The sequence below is a fragment of the Oryctolagus cuniculus genome, chromosome 20 (genome assembly GCF_051225735.1).
Source record: "Oryctolagus cuniculus isolate XC-2025 breed Fujian yellow rabbit chromosome 20, ASM5122573v1, whole genome shotgun sequence".
Taxonomy (NCBI): domain Eukaryota; kingdom Metazoa; phylum Chordata; class Mammalia; order Lagomorpha; family Leporidae; genus Oryctolagus; species Oryctolagus cuniculus.
This window is the reverse complement of record NC_142886.1, coordinates 15,351,513-15,374,265: the sequence shown is the minus strand read 5'-3', so window position 1 is coordinate 15,374,265 and position 22,753 is coordinate 15,351,513. Positions and strand designations below refer to the sequence as shown.

The window sequence follows — 22,753 nt, the reverse complement described above, 5'->3', positions numbered from 1 at the left end:
TCCCGGTCGCCCCTCTTCCAGGCCAGCTCTCTGCTGTGGCCAGAGAGTGCAGTGGAGGATGGCCCAAGTGCTTGGGCCCTGCACCCCATGGGAGACCAGGAGAAGCACCTGGCTCCTGCCATCGGATCAGCGCGGTGTGCCGGCCCGCAGCACGCCCGCCGCGGCAGCCATTGGAGGGTGAACCAATGGCAAAAGGAAGACCTTTCTCTCTGTCTCTCTCTCTCACTGTCCACTCTGCCTATCAAAAAAAAAAAAAAAAACTTAGGAATTGTTTATTTCTGAAATTTTTGACTTAATATTTTCAGACTGTGGTTGACTAAACCTGCAAAGAATGAAACTGAATAAGGAGTCAGTACTGTATTTTCCATTCACCACTGAGTGGTAAAAACTGATAGATTTGGTCCTTGCGCTTTCAATTTTAAAAGTCAAACTCATTATACATCCACCAACTTTTAAAATTTTATTATTTTTAATTATATATTATTTTTTCATTTATTTACTTGTTTTACTTTATTTAAAGAAACCGAGAGACAGAGATCTTCCATTTGCTGGTTCACTCCCCAAATGCCTACAACAGCTAGGACTGGGCCAGGAGTCTGGAACTCCATCTGGCTCTTCTAGCACATGGGTGGCACACCCAAGTGCTTGAGCTATTATCTGCTGCCTGCCAAGATGGGCATTGGCAGGAAGCTGGATCGAAAGCGGAGCGGTTGGGACCGGAACCAAGCACTCTGCTGACAATGACTTAAGCCACTGTGCCAAACACTGCCCCACCCACCCTTCACATCCTGGTATCATTTCCCTTCTGCCCACCTCTCCCCGCCTCTCCCAGAGGACGACTGTTCGGGAAAGCAGGTTTACTGCTCAGAATCATGTAATGGCTGAAACTGTGGGAAAAGAATCACTATGGTAAATAGAAGGCAACACTCTTCCTTAAAAAAAAAAAGTCTCCCTCAGAAAGAACAGGTCACTTTATAACCAACACTTACACTTCTACTCCCCTTCATGTGGGGGGTTAACTTTTTTGGATACAAAGTACCACTTGGGTAGACACTGTAGCCTAAAATAACCTCAGAGTTCAGTTTTATTTTTATTTTTTTTTTTATTATTATTTTTTTTTTTTTTTATTTTTGACAGGCAGAGTGGACAGTGAGAGAGAGAGACAGAGAGAGAAAGGTCTTCCTTTTGCCGTTGGTTCACCCTCCAATGGCCGCCGCTGCAGCCGGCGCACCGCGCTGATCCGATGGCAGGAGCCAGGATCCAGGTGCTTTTCCTGGTCTCCCATGGGGTGCAGGGCCCAAGCACCTGGGCCATCCTCCACTGCACTCCCTGGCCATAGCAGAGAGCTGGCCTGGAAGAGGGGCAACCGGGACAGAATCCGGCGCCCCGACCGGGACTAGAACCCGGTGTGCCGGCGCCGCAAGGTGGAGGATTAGCCTATTGAGCCACGGCGCCGGCCAGTAATTATTTCTAAGGATAGGAATTCACCCTTCCATGTGTAAGCTGTCATTTAAATTAGCCTTTTAAAGATCTTTTTAAGGGTGGGGCTTTTGGTGAAGCGATTAAGATGCTACTTGGGATGCCTGCATACCATATCAAAGTGCCTGGCTCAAGTTCCCACTTCTACTTTTTTTTTTTTTTTTTTTTATTTAGTTGAAAGAGTTACACAGAGGAGAGGTGGGGGGGGGTCTTCTATCTGCTGGTTCATTCTCCAATTGGCCTTGACAGCCAGAGCTCTGCCAATCTCTGCCAGGAGATTCTTCCAGGTCTCCCACATGGGTGCAGAGGCCCAAGGACTTGGGCCATCTTCCACTGCTTTCCCAGGCCACAGCAGAGAGCTGGATCGGAAGTGGAGCAGCCAGGTCTCAAACCGGTGTCTATATGGGATGCTGGCACTGCAGGTGGCGGCTTTTACTGCTACACCACAGTGCCGGCCCCAAGTTCCAACTTCTACTCCAACTTCCTGCTAATGCGCATTCTAGGAGGCAGCAGATGATGGTTCAGACACTTGGGTCCCTGGCATCCACATGGGAGACCTAGACGGAGTTCTGGGCTACTGGCTTTGTCGTGAGCTAGCCCCGGCCACAACAGCTACTCTGCTTCCCAGACCCACCTTCCTGTTAATGTATCTTAAACGTCAGCAGGTGATGGCTCCAATGCTGGGGCCCCCGACACCCACCTGGGCATCCCAGGTGGGAGCTCAACCCACTGGCTACAACATCCACCCCCGCAAACTTTTTTTGCACCAAAATAAACTTCTCTTTTAATTCTGCTTTTCCATGAACTTTTTTGAAGTACTCTCATACTTCCAATTTGGCAAAAAAAAAAAAAAGTTTTTGGGCTTTTTAACAGGAAAAATGAGGTATTTGGGGTTGCCGTATGGTCAAGCAATATGGTATATGCTGAATTTCAATTAAAAAAATCAATTCAGATGGGTAGGCCGCTCCCCATATAACCCAGTGCACAAAAAGCAAGGAAGTGTGGTCATGCTGAGAGACTTGTTCCACCTCCACCTGCTAGGCTGTCAAGAGACCACAGCTCGAAAGGAGTCACCAGCGGCAGGCCAGCCCTCTCTCTAGGAATCCTGCTGGCCCCTCTTGGGTGATGTGGGCTGGCCTGTTCCCAACATTTGATGCCAGCCCCTCAGCCTGGCTCTCAACACCCCAGCGCCCCAGCCCCTTCCACAGCCCCCTGTTTCCGCCACCTCCAACTGCACCTCCACCCCAGCAAGCATCTTCCCCACTGCCCCAGGTCGCTTAGCACCTGGGTCTTCTCTCCTAACAGCTCCTTCTATTGGGAAGGCTGCTCCCCAACTCTACCCTTCATAGTCCAACACAGTTCCAAGTCCTCCAAGAAACTGCCCCGACTTGACCCTTGGCTGCCTCTTACACACAGTAGAAAGCTCGTGCAGGTATAGTGGGTAAAGCTGCCGCCTGCAGTGCCAGCATCCCATATGGACACCAGTTCAATTCCTGCTGCTCCACTTCTGATCCAGCTCTCTGCTGTGGCCTGGGAAAGCAATAGAAGATGGCCCAAATGCTTGGACTCCTGCACCTGCATGGGAGACCCGGAAGAAGCTCCTGGCTCCTGGCTTTCGATTTGTGCAGCTCCACCGTTGTGGCCACCTGGGGAGTAAACCAGTGGATGGAAGACCTCTCTCTCTCTCTCTCTCTCTGCCTCCCTTTCTCTCTGTGTAACTCTGACTTTCAAATAACTAAATAAATCTTAAAAAAAAAAAAAAAAGAACTCTTGTGCAGTGCTTTCTCTTGCCTGCCCTGCTCTCTGTGCACACACTCTCTCCTGAGCTTTCTGCTGAAGATACCGACAACCCCTGGAGACGACTGTCTTCACAGGTGCACTTGAAAGAGAAGTCAGCCTATTCCTGTGAGCCAACTGAAGATCTGAAATACCTCTTCAAAAAGCAAAAAGATAAGCCTTTTCTTTCTTCACATCAAGGTCGCTGCACCTTGGGGCCAGTGCTGTGGCGCAGCGGGTTAACGCCCTGGCCTGAAGCGCCGGCATCCCATATGGGCGCCAGTTAAAGACCTGGCTGCTCCACTTCCAATCCAGCTCTCTGCTATGGCCTGGGAGGGCAGTGGAGGATGGCCCAAGTCCTTGGGCCCCTGCATCTGCATGGGAGACCTCGAAGAAGCTCCTGGCTCCTGGCTTCAGATCGGCACAGCTCTGGCCATTTCAGCCATCTGGAGAGTGAACCAGCCGATGGAAGACCTCTCTCTCTCTCTCTCTCTCTCTCTCTCTCTCTCTCTGCCTCTCCTCTCTCTGTGTAACTCTGACTTTCAAATAAATAAATACATCTTTAAAAAAAAATCGCTGCACTTTAAGGCAGACATATTAACTCAACAACTTTTGAGAGTAATGATGACCGTGTGGGGGACATAGCCATTGGTAGTGACTGAAAAACCTGTTGTAAACCACTGTTTCTCGCGAGGCTTCTCCCTCTGAGACTGTCACCGTCAGCCTACCAGCCTGAATCACAGAGTGGGTGCAATGTGGTGGCTCCAGCAGCACAAGGTATGCTGCCACCGGACCCTGCTTTCTACAGTCATGAGGGGCCCTTCCTGCATCACAGTCAGCAGCCAATAAGCTTAGAGACCATCAAAAACTACCCAACAGCTGGGGCCGACATTTGGCACAGTGGTTAAGGTATCGCTTGGGACTCCGGCAGCTGGTTTGAGTCCCAGCTCTGCTCCTCACTCCAGCTTCCTGCTAAGGGCACCCTGGGAGGCAGCAGAACTGGCTCAAGTAGTTGGGTGCCTGCCACCCATATGGGAGATCTGGACTGAGTTCCAGCTCCTGGCTGTTGAGGTCATCTGAGGAATGAACCAGCGAATAGATCTCTCTGTGTCTGTCTCTCCTTCTCTCTCTCAAGCTTTCAACATTAATTAATCAATTAAAAAAAAAAAAAACAAACAAACAAACTGGGGGCTGACACTGTGGTGTAGTGGGTAAAGCTACCGCCTCCAGTGCCGGCATCCCATATGGGCACCAGTTCGAGACCCGGCTGCTCCACTTCTGATCCAGCTCTCTGCTGTGGCCTGGGAAAGCAGTAGAAGATGGCCCAAGTCCTGGGGCCCCTGCAGCCAAATGGGAGACCTGGAAGAAGCTCCCGGCTGCTGGCTTTGGATTGGTAGAGCTCTGGCCAACGAGGCCAATTGGGGAGTGAACCCACAGATGGAAGACAACCCCCCCGCCGTGTGTGTGTGTGTGTGTGTGTGTGTATAACTCTTTCAAATAAATAAATCTTTAAAAAAAAAAAAAAAAACTATCCAGAAGCTGGCCGTCCTCATTATGGGCACCACGATCACCTCCCACCCAGGCTACTACAGCAGCCTCCCACCTGGTCTCCCTGCACCCAGCCTGCACAGGAACCTGCATGAGCTGTTAATGCCACGCCCCTGCTCAGGGCCCTCTGATCTATGTAGCAACCTGAGTCTTGGCAGGAGACAGATGGTACCAGTGGGTGATCCAAGGGGCACTCCGAACAGAGGTGTGGGGCAAGTGTGGGAAACCATGAGGGAGATGTGCATCTGGAGCTGCTAACACAGGGGCAGCTGATCCCTCCTAGGCCTGAAAGTGGGGTGAGCAGTGGAGGGGGAGACCAGAGCTCTGTGGAGAAGGTGTGACCCTGCTCCTAGGGGAACTCCACCCACACACAACCTCGCCCCCCGCAGGGAGAAGATGCTAGCCAACCTCATTCTTCTCCCTCTCTCTCACCTCCTCGCAATATTTCCCATGGCCTAATACAGCCAGCAGCCAACAGGCAGGCAAGGGAGCCCACCACTGCAGGTGCGCCCCCTGGGGCACATCCACAGACCAGGGCGGAAGAGAGCCCAGGGAATCAGGGGGGTCCGCTGAAGCTGCCCAGCTTGTTCGGAGCATTCTAAAGTACTTACAATGACCTTATGGAGGGCCCTCCACGACCTGACCGCACCTCCTAGTCTCCTGTTAACCTCCCTACTCACCAGACACACTCGTGCCTCAGGTCCTTTGTACATGCTGCTTGCTCTGCCCCAAATGCTCTTCTGTTAATCCATGCATGGCTTGTTCCCTCATTTATTTCAGGTCTCCAGTCAAATGTCACTTCATCAGAGGTTCATCAGAGGAAATCTGTCCCATACCCATTCCTGGAATAGCCAATCCCACTCCTCCTGCTTTGTTTTTCTCCACAGCACTGCTCTCTAACACACTGGGGATAGATGGTGATACTTCTCTTTTTTCAGACCACCTCCCTGACCTGGAACAAAAGGTCCCCAAAGGCATCAGGCTGGCTTCCTTTGTCCACTGACATATGCCTGGCACAAAGAAGGTACGCACCCTTTTGTGGAACCAATGAAAGACCCAGGACTTAACGGTTCTTTCCAATGTTTCTAGGTTTAACTCCTATCATCAAAGTATTGTTGAACAAATAAAAAAGTCTCCTGATAATCAGGTAAAAACAGGTAACAAGCACTTGTATTAATCAGTAATAACACAAAAGTGAGTTGTTGGGGCTGGCGCTGTGGCCTAGCAGGTAAAGCTGCCTGCAGTGCCAGCATCCCAGTTCAGGTCCTGGCTGCCCCATTTCCAATCCAGCTCTCTGCTGTGGCCTGGGAAAGCAGTGGAAGATGGCCCAACTGCTTGGGCCCCTGCACCCGCGTGCGAGACCTGGAAGAAGCTCCTGGCTTCTGGCTTTGGATTGGCACAGCTCTGGCTGTTGTGGCTATTTAGGGAATGAACCAATGGATGGAAGACCTCTCTGTCTCTGTCTCTGCCTCTCCTTTTCTGTAATTCTTTCAAATAAATAAATAAATCTTAAAAAAAAAAAAAAAAGTGAGTTGCCAGCAAGACCCTGGGCATAAAACAGAAGTTTCAGTCTAAACCAAAAGAATAACATTAGCATCCTCGTACACAATGCCTAGCAACGTTATTATTTCTGATGAATGTTCCAGCACTAACCTACCAATCTGGTATTTCTCTATGCCTCCATCGTCTCACCTGTGAACTATATAAGGACTGAATGATGAAATGTGGCACAGCAGGTAAAGCTGCCACCCGTGACACCGGCATCCCATGGGAGCACCAGTTTGAGTCCCGGCTGCTCTGCTTCTGATCCAGCTCCCTGCTAATGCACCTGGGAAGGCAGTGGAAGATGGCCCAAGTGCTTGAGCCCCTGTCACCCATGTGGTAGACCCAAATGGAGTTCCAGGCTCCTGCCTTCAACCTGGCCCAGCCCTGGCTGTTGTGACCATTTGGAGAGTAAATTAGTGGATGGTAGATCTATCTCTGACTTAAATAAAATGTGAGTTGGGGGCAGGTGTTCTGTGTAGCAAGACACCGCTTGGGACACTCATATCAAAGGGCCTGAGTTTAAGTCTGGCTCTGCACCCAATTCCAGCTTCCTGCTAATGTTACCTTGGGAGGCAGTGGATGGTTGGATGTCTGCCACCTGCCTGAGAGACCCACATTAAGTTAGTTCTAGGCTCCTGGCTTTGGCCTGGCCCAGCCCTGGCTATTGCAGGGATTTGGGGAATGAGCCAGCAGAGGGAAGACAGACCCATCTCTCTCTGCCTTTCAAATAAATATATTTTCAGTGTGAGCTGGAGTAACAACACAGAAAAGAAATGTAAGATCCTCTACTCTCTATCATACTTGTGGGCCTCGACTGCAAAGATTTTCTGTAATATCAATGTTCCATATCAGAACCTAGCATCCACTCCCAACCCTGGCCATAGTCTACCATTTTTTCAGACAAGAACCTGTGGTATCTCTACTATATTCCCATCACTTGTTATGCCCAGCTAACCAGAACGTAAGTGTTGATGTGTTCCTAGTAGGAACTAAGCAGGTAGAAGCTCCAACACTCTCCTGAAAGCAAGCAGTATATTGAGGAGAAAGTAGACCAGAAAAGCTCCTGGTAATATCCCTGCTTTTGGTTTGCCTCGAACTTTGGCCGTCTGTGTACCGGTCTCGAAATTCACAGAAGAGCTCCCAATTCCCTTTTCTCTGCTGGCATCCTACCCGTACCCCTGATCTGCTGAGTCAATTCAGTTTACTACAAAAAAAAGGCAACCCCATAGTCCAAAGTCAGATAAAAAGAAAAAGGCTTGGCCTGAGTCAACGCAACAATCCACCACTCGGGAATCTGCAAAGATCCTGTGGGTTCTCCTTGATGGATCTCTCTGTAATCTTCTGCAAAAGGCTTCTTGTAGGACACAGGGTGGGTGACTAAACTGGGGAGGCAGATTCAAAGGATAAGGGTTTCCTTTGCACCCTAAAGTCCACAAAGTATAAATCCCCAATTAAAACACTCTCTGGGAACAGGCATTCAGCCTGGTCACTGAGATGCCTGCCTCCCACAATGGCGTACCCAGGTTCAATTCCTGGCTCTGTCTCCAGATTCCAATTTCTGGCCAGTGACACCCTGGGAGGCAACAGATGATGGCTCAAGTGATTGAGTCCTGCCGCCCAAGTGGGAGACCCAGACTGAGTTTCCGGCTCCTAGCCAGAGTCAGGGGGAGGGGAGGGAACCTGGCTTTGTTGTGGCCATTTGGAGAGTGACTAGCAGAAGGATGTTCTATCAAATTATAGATATACAATTTGTGTGTATATATATACACACATACATACACATTTTTCTTTGCTACTGTGTGTATAACCATGTATCCAAGCTCTTGTTTTTGTTATAAATGGATAACACATATAATTATATTTGAGACATACTTCTACAATATAGTTACGTTTGCCCAGAGGCTTCCAACTTCATGTATGGTGGACACCGCAGGTCCCTCCAAAGTTAAGCCTGGAGACTGACGGACGAGATCTTGTTTTGGGAAGCGGCCAGCAGCTTCTTTGTCAGTGCTAAACAGAATCACCCTGACCACTCCCAGTGACAGATGGGTAAACAGCTCCACAACTAAATCGGGAACGACGCCAACTGGGGAAGACAGCACAGCACACGGTTCACCGCTCAGCTCCCGAACACTTTACAAAGCGACAGGTCGGATCCTACTCCTAGGCCTTGGAGGACAGACAGCAAAATTCACACTTTCATTATGGCACTTTCCCATCTGCGCTATTTCCCCTCCTGCCCTCCCCAGCCAGTGCTGAGGTCTGGGACTGTCTTATTTCTGTGTTACTAACGTCGGCTCCGCGTCCAACACACACAGCTGCCGCTGCAAGGGCTGGACGACGACCACGCACACCCACGCGGCGGGCCCCGACCCTGGCCCCTGGAGCTCGGACTCGGACTGACACTGTGGCCCGGCTCGCCGCGGCCTGGCCCTGCTCTCCGCTCCGCTAGCCGGCGGGGAAAGCGCACCATGCACCGCAGGACCGCCCGGCAGCACGCAGCGGGCTGGCTGACCCGCTGTGCCTGCTTCCCTGCACCCGGCACGGACAAGAGCGCCTCCGCTCTCCAAGCCCCCAGAAGCCCGGGGACCGTCCTCTCCGCGAAGCCCTCCTGGACCACGACCCCTCCCCACCCCGGCCCCACAAACGCTCCACTCCGGAGCCCCGGCGCTAGGAGCGCCCCACCGTGGGGGGGGGGGGGAGGCGCCGCGGTGCACTGTGGGAGTCGTAGTTCCTCGGGGAGCCCCGCACGCAGGCGGCCCGACGGACGGGACTCCCGCTCCCAGAGGCCCCCGCGCAGCCGCCTCGCCCAGCCCTGCCACCTCACCTGTTCTATGGACGTGACTGTTGCCACCGAGTCGTCCTGCAACCGCTCCCGCGCGTGCTCCGGCCTCAGGCTGTACAGCGGCTCTGACCAAACAGGGTTGGAAGATGGAGGGCAGTAGTAGGTGAAGGAACTCGGAGAAGCCATGGTCAGAAGAGCGGCGGGCGGTGTACAGGACTCCGCTTCGGCAGGCAACAACGCGCATTGAAACTCGAGCGGGCTAAGGCGCTACGGGGAGCGGGGAGAGTCAAAAAGGTTTTGAACGCGAATGGCTCTCCTCCCACCTACACACCGTCTGGGAGTGAGTTACTGGGATACTGCCGCCCCCCCTTGGGCAGCCGAGCTGCTGCAAGAGCTTAGCTTCCCAGAGGCCTGGAGAGATGGCCCTGGATGCAAATTAAACATTCTGCGAATTCTCACTTAATTGCAAAGCAGTAGTTTGCAGTTTCTGGAACCCAAGAACCCGATGAGTGTAACTTTTAAAGTATTTCTGACAGCTCTCCTGATTGCCTTCAGTCATGCTTTGAAAAAAAAATTATTTTACTAACAGAATTTTTGAAAATTATTTATTTATTTGTTTGTTTGAAAGTTAGAGCCAGAGAGAGAGAGAAAGAGAGACAGAGAAAGAGGTCTTCCATCCACTGGCGCACTGGTTCACTCCCTTAACTGGCCAGGCTGAAGCCAGGAGCCAGGAGCTTCTTCCGGGTCTCCCTCCTGGGTGCAGGAGCCCAAGCACTTGGGCCATCTTCTGCTGCTTTCCCAGGCAGTGGAGCAGGATCGGAAGTGGAGCAGCTGGGACTTGAAACAGCACCCGTATGGGATGCCAGCATTGCGGGTGGGAGCTTTACCCACTGCGTCACAACCCTGGACCCTGTGAGGCGTCAGGTGGGTTAATAGGCAGGCAGGGTGATCCCAGTGGGAATTTGGGGTGTAGAGTGCTTGCTTCCCCCCAGAAATTATCCTTAGCCAGGTCAGAAGTGCTTGCCTGCCCGCAACTTGGGAGCCTCCAAATTTTCCATGAGAATACAAGGGCGTGGTCATTGCATGCCCCTGAGCTCACAGTTTATTGTGAAAGTCAGTTACCTATCCCACTCTTCTGGATGTATTTTTTTGTTTTATCACGAGCAAGCCATCTAGGATAAAGGATCTTTGTCCTTAATGTGCTGTGCATTGAGATTTAATGCTATAACGAGTACTCAAACAATATATTTCACTTTGTGTTTCCATGGGGGTGCAAACTGTTGAAATCTTTACTTAATGTATACTAAACTGATCCTCTGTAAAAAAAAAAAAAAAAAAAAAATTATCAACTCCCAACTTGACTCTCACTGGGATTAAACATGACAATAGGTCTGATCTGATTTCATCATCATTTAAAAAAAATCATCTATTATTTTTCACTTTATGTTTCTGTGTGGGAGCAAACTGTTGAAATCCTTACTCAATGTATACTAAGCTGATCTTCTATATATTAAGATAATCGAAAATGAATCTTGATGTGAATGGAAGGGGAGAGGGAGTGGGAAAGGGGAGGGTTGCGGGTGGGAGGGACGGTATGGGGGGGAAGCCATTGTAATCCATAAATCGTACTTTGGAAATTTATATTCATTAAATAAAAGTTAAAAAAAAAAGAATTATAAATCAGGTCTGTTGGTGGGTCTTGTAACTGAATGTCAATCAAAAAACCACTCTGGGGTTTTTCCCTCTCTTGGGAGCCTCCCTCCGTTCTGCTCTGGCTGGAGGACTTTGACTCTAATAAATCTTGCTTTTTAAATCTCTCTGCTCTTCCACTTGGAAATTCTTCTTCCATAGGAGACAAAGAACCGAGGTAATAATGTGTCCTCCGCCGCCGTTTTCCTGTAACGCTAATAGAATTATTTGGGCACTTGGCTCCCTCCAGGAGAAGCCAGCAGGTTTTCAACAGAATTGCCATCTTAGTGTTCAGGGATGGGGGCAGGGACGTTATAATTTCCTCCTGCTCGTTGGTGGTTTCCGTGCAGTACCAGAAACCAAAGTGCAATAGAAGAAACAAGTGTGAGTGAAGCAACCAAAGAAATAATCAGTCAGCAGACATTATGAGCACCTACTGCATACCAGGCATTGTGCCAGACCCTGGAGAAGAACTAACAAGACCCCTGCCTTTGGGAAACTTAATCTCTGTGGGATGACAGAGCTGAGGAAATGAACATCATGATAAAGATGAGGGCACTTCAAAAAGCTCAAGGAAATGGGATTAAAAAATGTAGGTTTATTTGGATAAAAAAGCTGAAATCCATGCCTATAGATTTTTCATGATATACTTTTTCCATGGCCTTTTTGAAGACTGTATATATTAGTAAAATGGTGCAGTCTTATTTGTGGCGGGATTTACAACCCCCAGACACCATCCTAGGCTCTAACCCCCTGCCGCAATTGCTGAAAGCCAGGTGACCCCATGGCCCAACCACTTGTGTCAGCTCCAACCCCATCCTAATGGGATTTGCTGCTCCTACTTCCCTGCCTGCCCCGCCCCCACTGCAAAGTTTTTAAGGGGACCTGTTCCTGAACACGTGGCTTTCTCTCACTCTGTCTCTTGATCTCTCTCTTATGCTCTCCTCCCTCTTTTTTTTTTTTTTAAGATTTTATTTATTTGAGAGGTAAAATTACAGACAGTGAGAGGAAGAGAGTGAGAGGAAGAGATCGAGAGAAAGGTCTTCCGTCCACTGGTTCACTCCCCAATTGGCTGCAATGGCCAGAGCTGAGTTGATCCAAAGCCAGGAGCCAGGAGCTTCTTCTGGATCAAGTGCAGGGGCCCAAGCACTTGGGCCATCTTCTACTGCTTTCCCAGGCCATAGCAGAGAGCTGGGTCAGAAGAGGAGCGGCCGGGACTAGAACCAGCACCCATATGGCATGCTGGCACTGCAGGCAGAGGGTTAACCTACTACACCATGGAGCCAGCACCATTCTTCTCCCTCTTTTCCTTCTTCACCCCTTCCCTTTGGTCTGATGGGTTTCCCCACCAATAAACCCTTTCCCTTACTCTGGTGTTTGGTGTGTTTTGTGGCAGTTTTACAGTATACGCGTGCACTTCAATTTTTTTTGCACCAAAATAACCTTCAAATTCTATTTTTCAAAGAACATTCTAAGATATCCTGGGATATGAAGATTTGCAATAAATACTAGGAAGGAAAGTAACAGTCTATGAGAGGAACGAATTAACTGCTTGGCCAGGCCCACCCTCCGAGTAAATGAGGAGTCATCCAGGTGAATGACATGGGTGAAGCCCCCGGGGTGAGGGAGCAGCAAGTTGGAAAGAACCTGCCACACATACGCCTGTGTGTGCTTGTCTTATTTCTGACACTGGATCTGAAGGAGTTCATGAGAAAAGGCGTTCTTACTGGGTGTGCTTATTCATCACAGAAACCTCCATAGGACCGGTGGTAAAGTCGTGGTTGTAGGCAAACACTATTACCTTTGGAAGTAGTAGAAGTGCTCTTGATTCTCAAGGTTGACATCAAAAGGACTACACCAGGATTATAATGCCTCGAGGTTAATTTGTTGAGGGTTGGGGTTGGAGAAGGTAAGATAGTAACAGACATTCTGGGTATACCAGAGACACATCAGAGCATCTTAGTAAAATGGTACTAAGCCCAGCCTGGCTCACTAGAAGTCAGGTGACCAAATGGCCCAATCACAAGCTTCAGCTCTACCCCACCCTAGCAGGTTTTGCTGCTCCCACTTCCTTACCTCTGCAAAGCTCTATAAGACCTGTTCTAGTACAGGCTGCTGCTGTTCTCTCTTGCAGGGAGACAGCCTGTCGGCTTCCCCCCACCCGACAAGAAACCTTTTCCCTACTCCGGTGTTTGGTGTGCTTTGTGGTGGCCTTTCATTTTCCTCTGCTCCCACTCAATTCCAAGTCACAAGTCTAAAATCCTGAAGACATCGGCTGATGGGATCTCACAGACAGCTGCCACTCCAGTAGCAGGGAGAAGCACTCAGGAAGGTTCCAAAGACAAGACTGGAATGGCATAAAGGCCTCAGGTGATACCTACGGTATCTGCAGGCTGACTTCCTTCTCGTCCAGGTTCAAAGTCACTATACTACCTCCCGCTAAACCTACCATCAGGCTTTTCTTTCCTGTTGGAGAGAAAATGCTCAGCTTCCAAACCCAGTAAGGATCTGGGTTCTTGTCAGCCCAGGATCTAGTGGCCACCTTTCCTTCTGCCCAAGTTGAGACAATGTTGCATACCGTGGAGCTCTATTTCTACAGTCAAACAGCAAAATGCAGTCACAGGAGAAAAATACAGAGCCTTGGCCGGCACTGCGGCTCACTAGGCTAATTCTCCGCCTTGCGGCGCCGGCACACCGGGTTCTAGTCCCAGTCGGGGCGCCAGATTCTGTCCCGGTTGCCCCTCTTCCAGGCCAGCTCTCTGCTGTGGCCAGGGAGTGCAGTGGAGGATGGCCCAAGTACTTGGGCCCTGCACCCCATGGGAGACCAGGAGAAGCACCTGGCTCCTGCCATTGGATCAGCGCGGTGCGCCGGCCGCAGCGCGCCGGCCACGGCGGCCATTGGAGGGTGAACCAACAGCAAAGGAAGACCTTTCTCTCTCTCTCTCTCTCTCTCTCTCTCTCTCTTTCACTGTCCACTCTGCCTGTCCAAAAAAAAAAAAAAAAACAGAGCCTTGCATACCAGGTAGGGGACTATTTAACCACAAATGTAAGGGGATCAGAGGTCAGCAAGGGCTGAGACACAGACACCCCACCACGGTGGATTTTGGAGGGTTAACAGGATGTCCTTGAATGTGGAGTTGGGAAGAGTTACGCAGCAGCACCTGCCATTCAGACAAAGCCTCAAAAACACAGATGATGGTGAAATGTAGTAACAATTAACAGGTGATGATTTGTTTATCACCTTTATTTTCTTTTTTTTATTTTATTTATTTATTTTTTTTTTGACAGGCAGAGTGGACAGTGAGAGAGAGAGACAGAGAGAAAGGTCTTCCTTTTGCCGTTGGTTCACCCTCCAATGGCCGCCGTGGCCGGCGCGCTGCGGCCGGCACACCGCGCTAATCCGATGGCAGGAGCCAGGTGCTTTTCCTGGTCTCCCATGGGGTGCAGGGCCCAAGCACCTGGGCCATCCTCCACTGCACTCCCTGGCCAAGCAGAGAGCTGGCCTGGAAGAGGGGCAACTGGGACAGAATCCGGCGCCCCGACCGGGACTAGAACCGGGTGTGCCGGCGCCGCTAGGCGGAAGATTAGCCTAATGAGCCGCGGCGCTGGCCCACCTTTATTTTCAATATATGGAATTTGCTTTAATTTTTAAGTCAATTTATTTATTTGAAAGGCAGAGTTACAGAGAGAGAGAAAGAGACAGAGAGAGGGATTTTCCATCCACTGATTCACTCCCCAAATGGCTGTGGCAGCCGGGACTGGGGCAGACTGAAGCCACGAGCCTGGAACTGTGTCCAGGTCTCCCAAGTACCTGGCAGGGGCCCAAGCACATGGGCCATCCTCCACTTCTTTCCCAGGTGCATCAGCAGATGGACCATAAGTGGAGCAGTCAGAACTAAACCAGAGTTTGTATGAGATGCCTACGTCACAGGAGACAGCCTAACCCACTGCACCACAATACCGGCCCCCTGGAATATACCTTAGTTATTAATACTGTCTGTATTTAGTAACTGGTTCCCAGAATGCCTGAAATTTGACAGTGGATTTTTGTGAGGCAGTGCCATGGTCCCCTAATACCACTAATGCTGGTCTGCCCTGAGCAGGGGACAACTACCTGCACATTAAGCAGGGATACGCACTGTGAAAACTCAACTTGCAAATTCACCTGACAAGGTGAGGCTTCCAGCAGAGCTAACTTCCGTGCGTGTCAGGAGAGGGGTGATCTTGTTATTTGGAACCACAGTTACACATGTGTGAAAAGTGACAGGGATACATTTTGCTTGCTTTAACTATGTTTAGGTGTAAATGAGTGTAATTTTCTAAAATGATAACATAAATCCCAGAGAAGATAAACGTGCCACTTACAGGAAAACAAAGCCAGAATGAAGCATTCCAATGTCTCTCCTACCCCCTTAACTGGGCAGCCGGCTGGTCTGGTTAACAATCCAACATATTATTTTAGGAGCTTGAGACAAGGGAGAGGGCACAGTCAACGTGAGAGAAAAGGTTACAATCACAGTTTGGCAAAGAGAAAATTCTCTCACCAAGATAACATGCTGAGGTCAGCGCCGCGGCTCACTAGGCTAATCCTCCGCCTGCAGTGCTGGCACACCAGGTTCTAGTCCCGGTCGGGGTGCCAGTTCTGTCCCGGTTGCCCCTCTTCCAGGCCAGCTCTCTGCTGTGGCCCGGGAATGCAGTGGAGGATGGCCCAGGTGCTTGGGCCCTGCACCCTCATGGGAGACCAGGAGAAGCACCTGGCTCCTGCCATCAGATCAGCGCGGTGCACCGGCCGCAGCGGCCACTGGGGGGTGAACCAACGGGAAAAGGAAGACCTTTCTCTCTGTCTCTCTCTCTCACTGTCCACTTTGCCTGTCCAAAAAAAAAAAAAAAAAAGGCCGGCGCCTCGGCTCACTAGGCTAATCCTCCGCCTTGCGGCACCGGCACACCAGGTTCTAGTCCCGGTCGGGGCGCCGGATTCTGTCCCGGTTGCCCCTCTTCCAGGCCAGCTCTCTGCTGTGGCCAGGGAGGGCAGTGGAGGATGGCCCAGGTGCTTGGGCCCTGCACCCCATGGGAGACCAGGAAAAGCACCTGGCTCCTGGCTCCTGCCATCTGATCAGCGCGGTGCGCCGGCTGCAGCGCGCCGGCCGCGGCGGCCATTGGAGGGTGAACCAACGGCAAAGGAAGACCTTTCTCTCTGTCTCTCTCTCTCACTGTCCACTCTGCCTGCTAAAAAAAAAAAAAAAAAAGATAACATGTTGTGACATACTGTGGTGAAGTGTGGCTTTCATGAAAAATACCTCATTACAAAGTTCTCATGTCATACGGGACTAAAGTGCTCCCTAATCTTCAGGTCCAGTGCCTGCTGTGAAACAAGGCTCTTCCAGAAATCCTGCACGCTGCATACCCATAAAGGGGAATAAATACATCTTCCCAGATAATTCCCAACAAACAAAGTTACAAAACTCAAGAGTAAATAGAATTCATTCTCTCCACTGAACACTCACCCTGTCTTTCGCTTGCACACAAGGTTTTGCTGCACACAGGCTGATCACTTTAGGGTTACAGAGCCTGTGCCAAGATTAAACATTTAAAGGGAAAAAGAAAATGAAAGCCGGCGCCGCGGCTCACTAGGCTAATCCTCTGCCTTGCGGCGCCGGCACACTGGGTTCTAGTCCCGGTTGGGGCACCAGATTCTGTCCCGGTTGCCCCTCTTCCAGGCCAGCTCTCTGCTGTGGCCAGGGAGTGCAGTGGAGGATGGCCCAGGTGCCTGGGCCCTGCACCCCATGGGAGACCAGGAGAAGTACCTGGCTCCTGCCATCAGATCAGTGCGGTGCGCCGGCCGCAGCGCGCCGGCCACGGCGGCCATTGGAGGGTGAACCAACGGCAAAGGAAGACCTTTTTCTCTCTCTCTCTCTCTCTCTCTCTCTCTCACTGTCCACTCTGCCTGTCAAAAAAAAAAAGGGGGGGGGAGAAAATGAAATATGCTCAGTAGGGAATATTTTGAAAGCTAACTTGGGATGGTTGGTCTAACATGTATAGCCAAGGAGTTTTTGCCAACAGAAGGTCAGTAGAGTCTGTATCTGAGAGTCCCTGATGGTTACAGGACTGTGCACCTGCAGGCAAGACTTCAAGACTTCAGCCTTCCAAGCCCCAGACAAGCAGCATCAGGGCTCCCACACAGTTCAGGAGGAGACCCTGCACATCTCCTGTTCCTGTCATTCTTGAAAAGTTTCAGGTCGCTATGTTCAGTTTTAGATCCTATCTTTATTTCCCCATCAGATAGATGTCCAACTGTCCTAGCTTCTGTGTGACCAGCACAAGCAAGGCACTGGTGCTGAGATCAAGAGAACAAGCCGTCTTTTGCTTGGGTTCACTGAGTGGCATGTGTTGGGTTGTATCCTGCTCCACCCACACCGCTCCCCAAGTTCACCTGTTAAAGTCCTAACCTCGGGATATTAGGGTTTGACATTATTTCAAAATGTGAGCTTCACGCAGTAAAGGTCATGTGTGCTCATTAGGGTGGACTCTATTCCAGTACGGTTGGTGTTATTCTAGAAAGGGGATATTTGGCCCAGAGACAGATGTGTACATAAAGAAGATTATTTGGGGCCAGCGCTGTGGTGTAGCGGGTACCTGTGGGGAGCAACTCGGACTAGACTAAGTTACTGGAATTAAGACTTATTCTATGCATCTGCTCTCCCACAATATGGCGCTGAGAAGGGAGTAACAACTTCTACGCAGCTGCCTCTCGCCAATTTGATTGACTGAGCTGCAGGAGCTGATCTTGCTCCTGATTGGAGGAGAGCAGTGTACTCGGCGTGTGGGTAGCAGAGTTGGGATTGGTGGAAGAGGACTATAAAGGAGGAGAGAGACAACATGCACCAGGAACATCTAAGAGGAACATCTATCTGAAGGAGCACCTGTGCAGCCCCCGAGAGAGCCGGCTGGTGGTGTGCCGCTCCCCCGCGGAAGTGGGGAAAGTGGCAGGGGGAACCACCCTTCCACGGAGGTGGAAGGGTCGGTAGCCAACCCGGGAAGAACCAGCAGCAAACCCGGGGAGGGCCGAGCAGACAAAAGAACAGCGCAGGGTCCTGTGTCGTTCCTCCACGAAGATGGGGAGCGACAGGTACCAGCATACCATATGGGCACCGGTTTGAGACCCAGCTGCTCCACTTCTGATCCAGCTCTCTGCTATGGCCTGGGAAAGCAGTAGAAAATGGCCCAAGTCCTTGGGCCCCTGCACCCGCATGGGAGACCTGGAAGAAGCTCCTGACTCCTGGCTTCAGATCGGCGCAGCTCCAGATATTGCAGCCAACTGGGGAGTGAACCATCAGATGGAAGATCTCTCTCTGTCTCTCCTCTCTTTGTGTAACTGACTTTCAACTAAATAAATCTTAAAAACAAACAAACAACAAAAAAAGATTATCTGATGAGACAGTGAGAGCAATGTTCACTCAGGATGGACAGTGAGAGCAATGTTCACTCAGGATGGTATTTCAAAAGGGAAACTGGAATTAAAAGATGTTTGGAATCAGAACCTGTAAAGAAAACACACACAATATTTGAGTGCCTTGGCATATAAAGATTTTTTTTTTTTGACAGGCAGAGTGGACAGTGAGAGAGAGAGACAGAGAAAGGTCTTCCTTTGCCGTTGGCTCACCCTCCAATGGCTGCTGCGGCCAGTGCCGCGCTGATCCGATGGCAGGAGCCAGGTGCTTCTCCTGGTCTCCCATGGGGTGCAGGGCCCAAGCACTTGGGCCATCCTCCACTGCACTCCCGGGCCACAGCAGAGGGCTGGCCTGGAAGAGGGGCAACCGGGACAGAATCCGGTGCCCCGACCGAGACTAGAACCCGGTGTGCCAGCACCACAAGGCGGAGGATTAGCCTAGTGAGCGGCGCCGCCGGCGGCATGTAAAGGTTTAACTGTTAGTAGCGAAAAAAAAAAAAAAACATGAAAATTAGTGGTAACAATTACTGTAGTGTGCTAATTACTGCACTAATAATTATTAAGGGACAATTTAACATTTTTGAGGGTTTAACCTAACACAATGTATAACTTAAATAACAAAATGAAAATATATAGTACAATTACTTTTCTAAATCACACCTTTCCTGGGGGTGTCAGTACCAACATGTGGAAGTATTTTATCATAATATCTTCCAAATATACATCAGTTTTCTGCTCCACCAAGGTGATAGCGAATAATTTAACCATTTGGCACAAAATAATTTCACCTGATTTTTAGTGCAATCGAGCGAAAAGACATAGCTTTGTTAATTATAAGAGCACTTTCGAGCTTCTCATTAAAGCTTGAACTTCTCATACAGCTGGTAAGGCCAAGGCGGTGGACTTTGATAGAAAAGACATCACGGATGGATCAGGCAGTGGAACCACTTAGTCGATTGCGGGTGCAGACTGCTGCTGCTTTCTTGCAAGCTTCCGGCTCACAGCCTCTCACCGACCTGTCTCCTCCATCACTGGTATTACCTTCAGCTCTGGCCACTCCCACCTGATTCTCCACGTTCTCCCCTTCATGCTCCTCAGGATAGAGTACTGTGGCCTCCGCTCCGCAGCCTGTGGCCTGGGCATCCGGGCCAGTGCTCCTAAGAGCGTGTGCTTTGGAGATGTGTATAAAATAGCACGGTTCCCTAGTAAAGCCTGTGAGTAGGATGGCTCCATGGAGGGGCTCAAAGCATCTGAGTCAAAGTATTGGTTTGGGATTGGGTGCTTGGCCTAGCGGTTAAGATGCCAATTAAGACACCTGCACCCCGTATCAGAGCGCCGAGGTTCGTACCCTGACTCCACCTGCTAATGCAGACCCTGTGAAGCAGCAAGTGATGGCTCAAGTCACTGTTCCCGCCACACACAGAAGACCTGGATTAAGCTCCCGGCTCCTGGGTCCATCCCTCTCCTAGCCACTGCAGCAGGCATTTAGGGAGGGTGAGCTCTCGCTTTCTCCCTGTCTCTCAATTTAAAAAAATCATTTTCATGTGTGGCTGATAGTTTCTTTTTATTGCTTTCAGTTTAAAATTCACCACCCTGACAGTGAGGACCTTGCCTTCCTGTATGGAACTATATTAACAGATGGAAAAGATGCTTACACCGAGGACCCAACCACCAACCTCTGTGTGTTTGCAGATGAACAGGTATTAAAACTGTGATTTTAGGCACGAGAGGTAAGTCACGGGGACCTGGAACTTGCTTGTTTCCTTTGGCTCAGGTTGACAGGAGCCCTACTGGCTCGGGAGTGACAGCCCGGGTTGCTCTGCAGTATCATAAAGGACTTCTGGGACTGAACCAAACCAGAGCCTTCAGAAGCAGTGCGACCGGCTCCGTGTTCACAGGGAGTGCCGTGCGGGTGAGTGACGCCTTCAGTTCTGGGTTGCAAATGTGCTGCTTAGGAGGCTGAACGGGCTGAGCTGCCTGCTGGGTAAGTTTTCTCTCTCAGCTCTCAGAGGGGAATTTTAAAAGAGGCTTATAAAAAGTTCTGTTCAACTAGGATGCTGAAGCTCAAAGTGTGCTCTTTGGATCCCATGGGGGTCACCAAAATCATTTCTTTCTTTCTTTCTTTTTTTTTTTTTTTTTTTTGGACAGGCAGAGTGGACAGTGAGAGAGAGAGAGACAGAGAGAAAGGTCTTCCTTTGCCATTGGTTCACCCTCCAACGGCTGCCGCGGCCAGCGCGCTGTGCTGATCCGATGGCAGGAGCCAGGTGCTTCTCTTGGTCCCCCATGGGGTGCAGGTCCCAAGCACTTGGGCCATCCTCCACTGCACTCCCTGGCCACAGCAGAGAGCTGGCCTGGAAGAGGGGCAACCAGGACAGAATCCGGCGCCCCGACCGGGAGGCAGAGGATTAGCCTAGTGAGCCGCAGCGCTGGCACCAAAATCATTTCAATGCATTCCCAAAGTCGAAACTATGTTCATAAGAAAACTAAGACATTGGTGGGAGTTATGTCGTAGCAGGTAAAGATGCCAGCCACAACAGTGGCATCTCACATGGGTACTGGTTTGAGTCCTGGTTGTTCCACCTCTGACCCAGGTCCCTGTTATGGCTTAGGAAAGCAAGGGAAGATGGCTCAAGTCCTTGGGCCCCTGCACCCACAAGGGAGACTCAGATGAAGCTCCTGGCTCCTGGCTTCCACCTGGCCCAGCCCTGGCCATTGCGGCCGTTTGGGGTGTGAACCAGCAAATCAAAGATCTCTCTTTCTCTCTCTTTGCTTCTCCTTCTCACTCTCTAATTCTGACTTTCAAATAAATAAATCTAAAGAAAAAAAAGAAAAGAAAAAGAAAGGAAAGAAAGCATTTGTTTTTCACTTGCATTCTCTTGAGTGCACAGGGAAGTTCTCTAGAGGCTACCTGATGGGTGATCAAGTGACTACAGCAGCGCATGTGAGAATCTTGTGTCTTGTGTTAAACCAGACGTGAGGGAGGTTTGCCAAAGTGTAAAATGGGCTGCTGCTGTGGTGCAGCAGGTTAAACTGCCACCTGCAGCACTGAGCCCATGTGGGCACCAGTTCAAGTCCCAGCTGCTCCAATCCAATCCAGCTCTCTGTTATGGCCTGGAAAAGCAGCGGAAGATGGTCCAAGTCCTTGGGCCCCTGCACCTATGTGGGAGACCCAGAAGAAGCTCCTGGCTCCTGGCTTCAGTCTAGCCTGGCTCCAGCCAATGTGGCCATTTGGGGAGTGAACCACCAGATAGAAGATCTCTCTTTCTCTCTCTCTCTCTCTCTCTGTAACTCTGCCTTTCAAATAAATAATATAAATATATATGTATGTGTGGGGAGCAACCCGGACTGGACTGAGTTACTGGAATTAAGACTTATTCTATGCATCTGCTCTCCCACAATATGGCGCTGAGAAGGGAGAAACAGCTTCTATACAGCTGCCTCCAGTTCAACCAATAAACTGCAGGACCTGCTCCTGATTGGAGGAGAGCAGCATACTCGGCGTGTGGGTAGCAGAGTTGGGATTGGTGGAAAAGGACTATAAAGGAGGAGAGAGACAACATGCACCAGGAACATCTAAGGGGAACACCTGAGGAACATCTGAGCAGCCCCCGAGAGAGCCGGCCGGCGGTGTGCCGCTCCCCTGCGGAAGTGGGGAATGTGGCAGGGGGAACCGCCCTTCCACGGAGGTGGAAGGGATGGTAGCCCACCCGGGAAGAACCAGCAGCAAACCCGGGGAGGGCCGAGCAGACAAAAGAACAGCGCAGGGTCCTGTGTCGTTCCTCCATAAAGACGGGGAGCGACAGTATATATATACACTTTTAAAAAGTAAAACAATGCCACTTTTCTTGTTAATGTTTTTGTTTCTTTTGGCAAATAACGATTTTCAAAAAGCTCATGGAAAATGCATTTTGTGGAAAAAAAAACTATCTGAGGATTTTAGAAAAAAAATTGCACCAAAATAAGATTATCTTTTAATTCCATTTTCCATGAACTTTTTGAAATCTCCTCTTAGAGTTATTTTCACAAAATTTCATTTATATGTGAATGTGTAATGGGTTTGTTGTTTAATTTTATTTGTTTATGTAATTGATTTGAAAGGTAGAGGGAAAGATTTTCTATCAATTGGTAAACTCCCCAGTACCCACAAAAACTGGGTCCGGGCCAGGTGGAAGCCAGGAGCCTGGAGCTCAATCTGGGCTCACAAATGGGGGGTAGGGCCCAACTACCTGAGTCACCTCCTGCTGCCTGATAGGGTGCATATTTGTAGGAAGCTGGATTTGAACCCAGAACTTGAACCCAAACTGATGTGTGACACGGGCCTCCCAAGCAGCAACTACACTGCTCTGCCAAACACCTGCCCCTGGGTTTCTGAATTTTTAAATGAAGTCATGAATAAGAATCTTTAATTCTTCATATAGTAAATATGCAAAGTATCTTCTCTTGGTTTTTGACTTTCTTTTTTAATTTGAAGGCAGAAAGACAGA

The 22,753-nt window shown here is 50.1% G+C and overlaps 2 protein-coding genes across 8 annotated transcripts in view; one reads left to right on the top strand and one right to left on the bottom strand.

Moving 5' to 3' along the window:
* The window catches only part of FNTB (farnesyltransferase, CAAX box, subunit beta), a 90,881-nt gene extending 80,411 nt beyond the window's left edge, over positions 1 to 10,470 (bottom strand). For all 4 annotated transcript variants that reach the window (XM_008271856.5, XM_051826397.3, XM_089322487.1 and 1 more), the window contains exon 1: positions 9,176 to 10,470. In XM_008271856.5, coding sequence (XP_008270078.2) covers positions 9,176 to 9,319 — 144 coding nt within the window. In that variant the 5' untranslated portion in view covers positions 9,320 to 10,470. The remainder of the gene's footprint in view (positions 1 to 9,175) is intronic.
* A 9,376-nt stretch (positions 10,471 to 19,846) lies between these two features.
* JKAMP (JNK1/MAPK8 associated membrane protein) overlaps positions 19,847 to 22,753 on the top strand; it is a 30,215-nt gene continuing 27,308 nt past the window's right edge. For 2 of the 4 annotated variants that reach the window (XM_089322485.1, XM_089322483.1), the window contains exon 1: positions 20,044 to 20,181. The gene's annotated coding sequence lies outside the window, so the exon portion shown is untranslated. Of the gene's footprint in view, positions 19,970 to 20,043; positions 20,182 to 20,234; positions 20,254 to 22,753 lie in introns of those variants that run through there. The other 2 variants (XM_089322481.1, XM_089322484.1) reach the window with 2 other exon arrangements.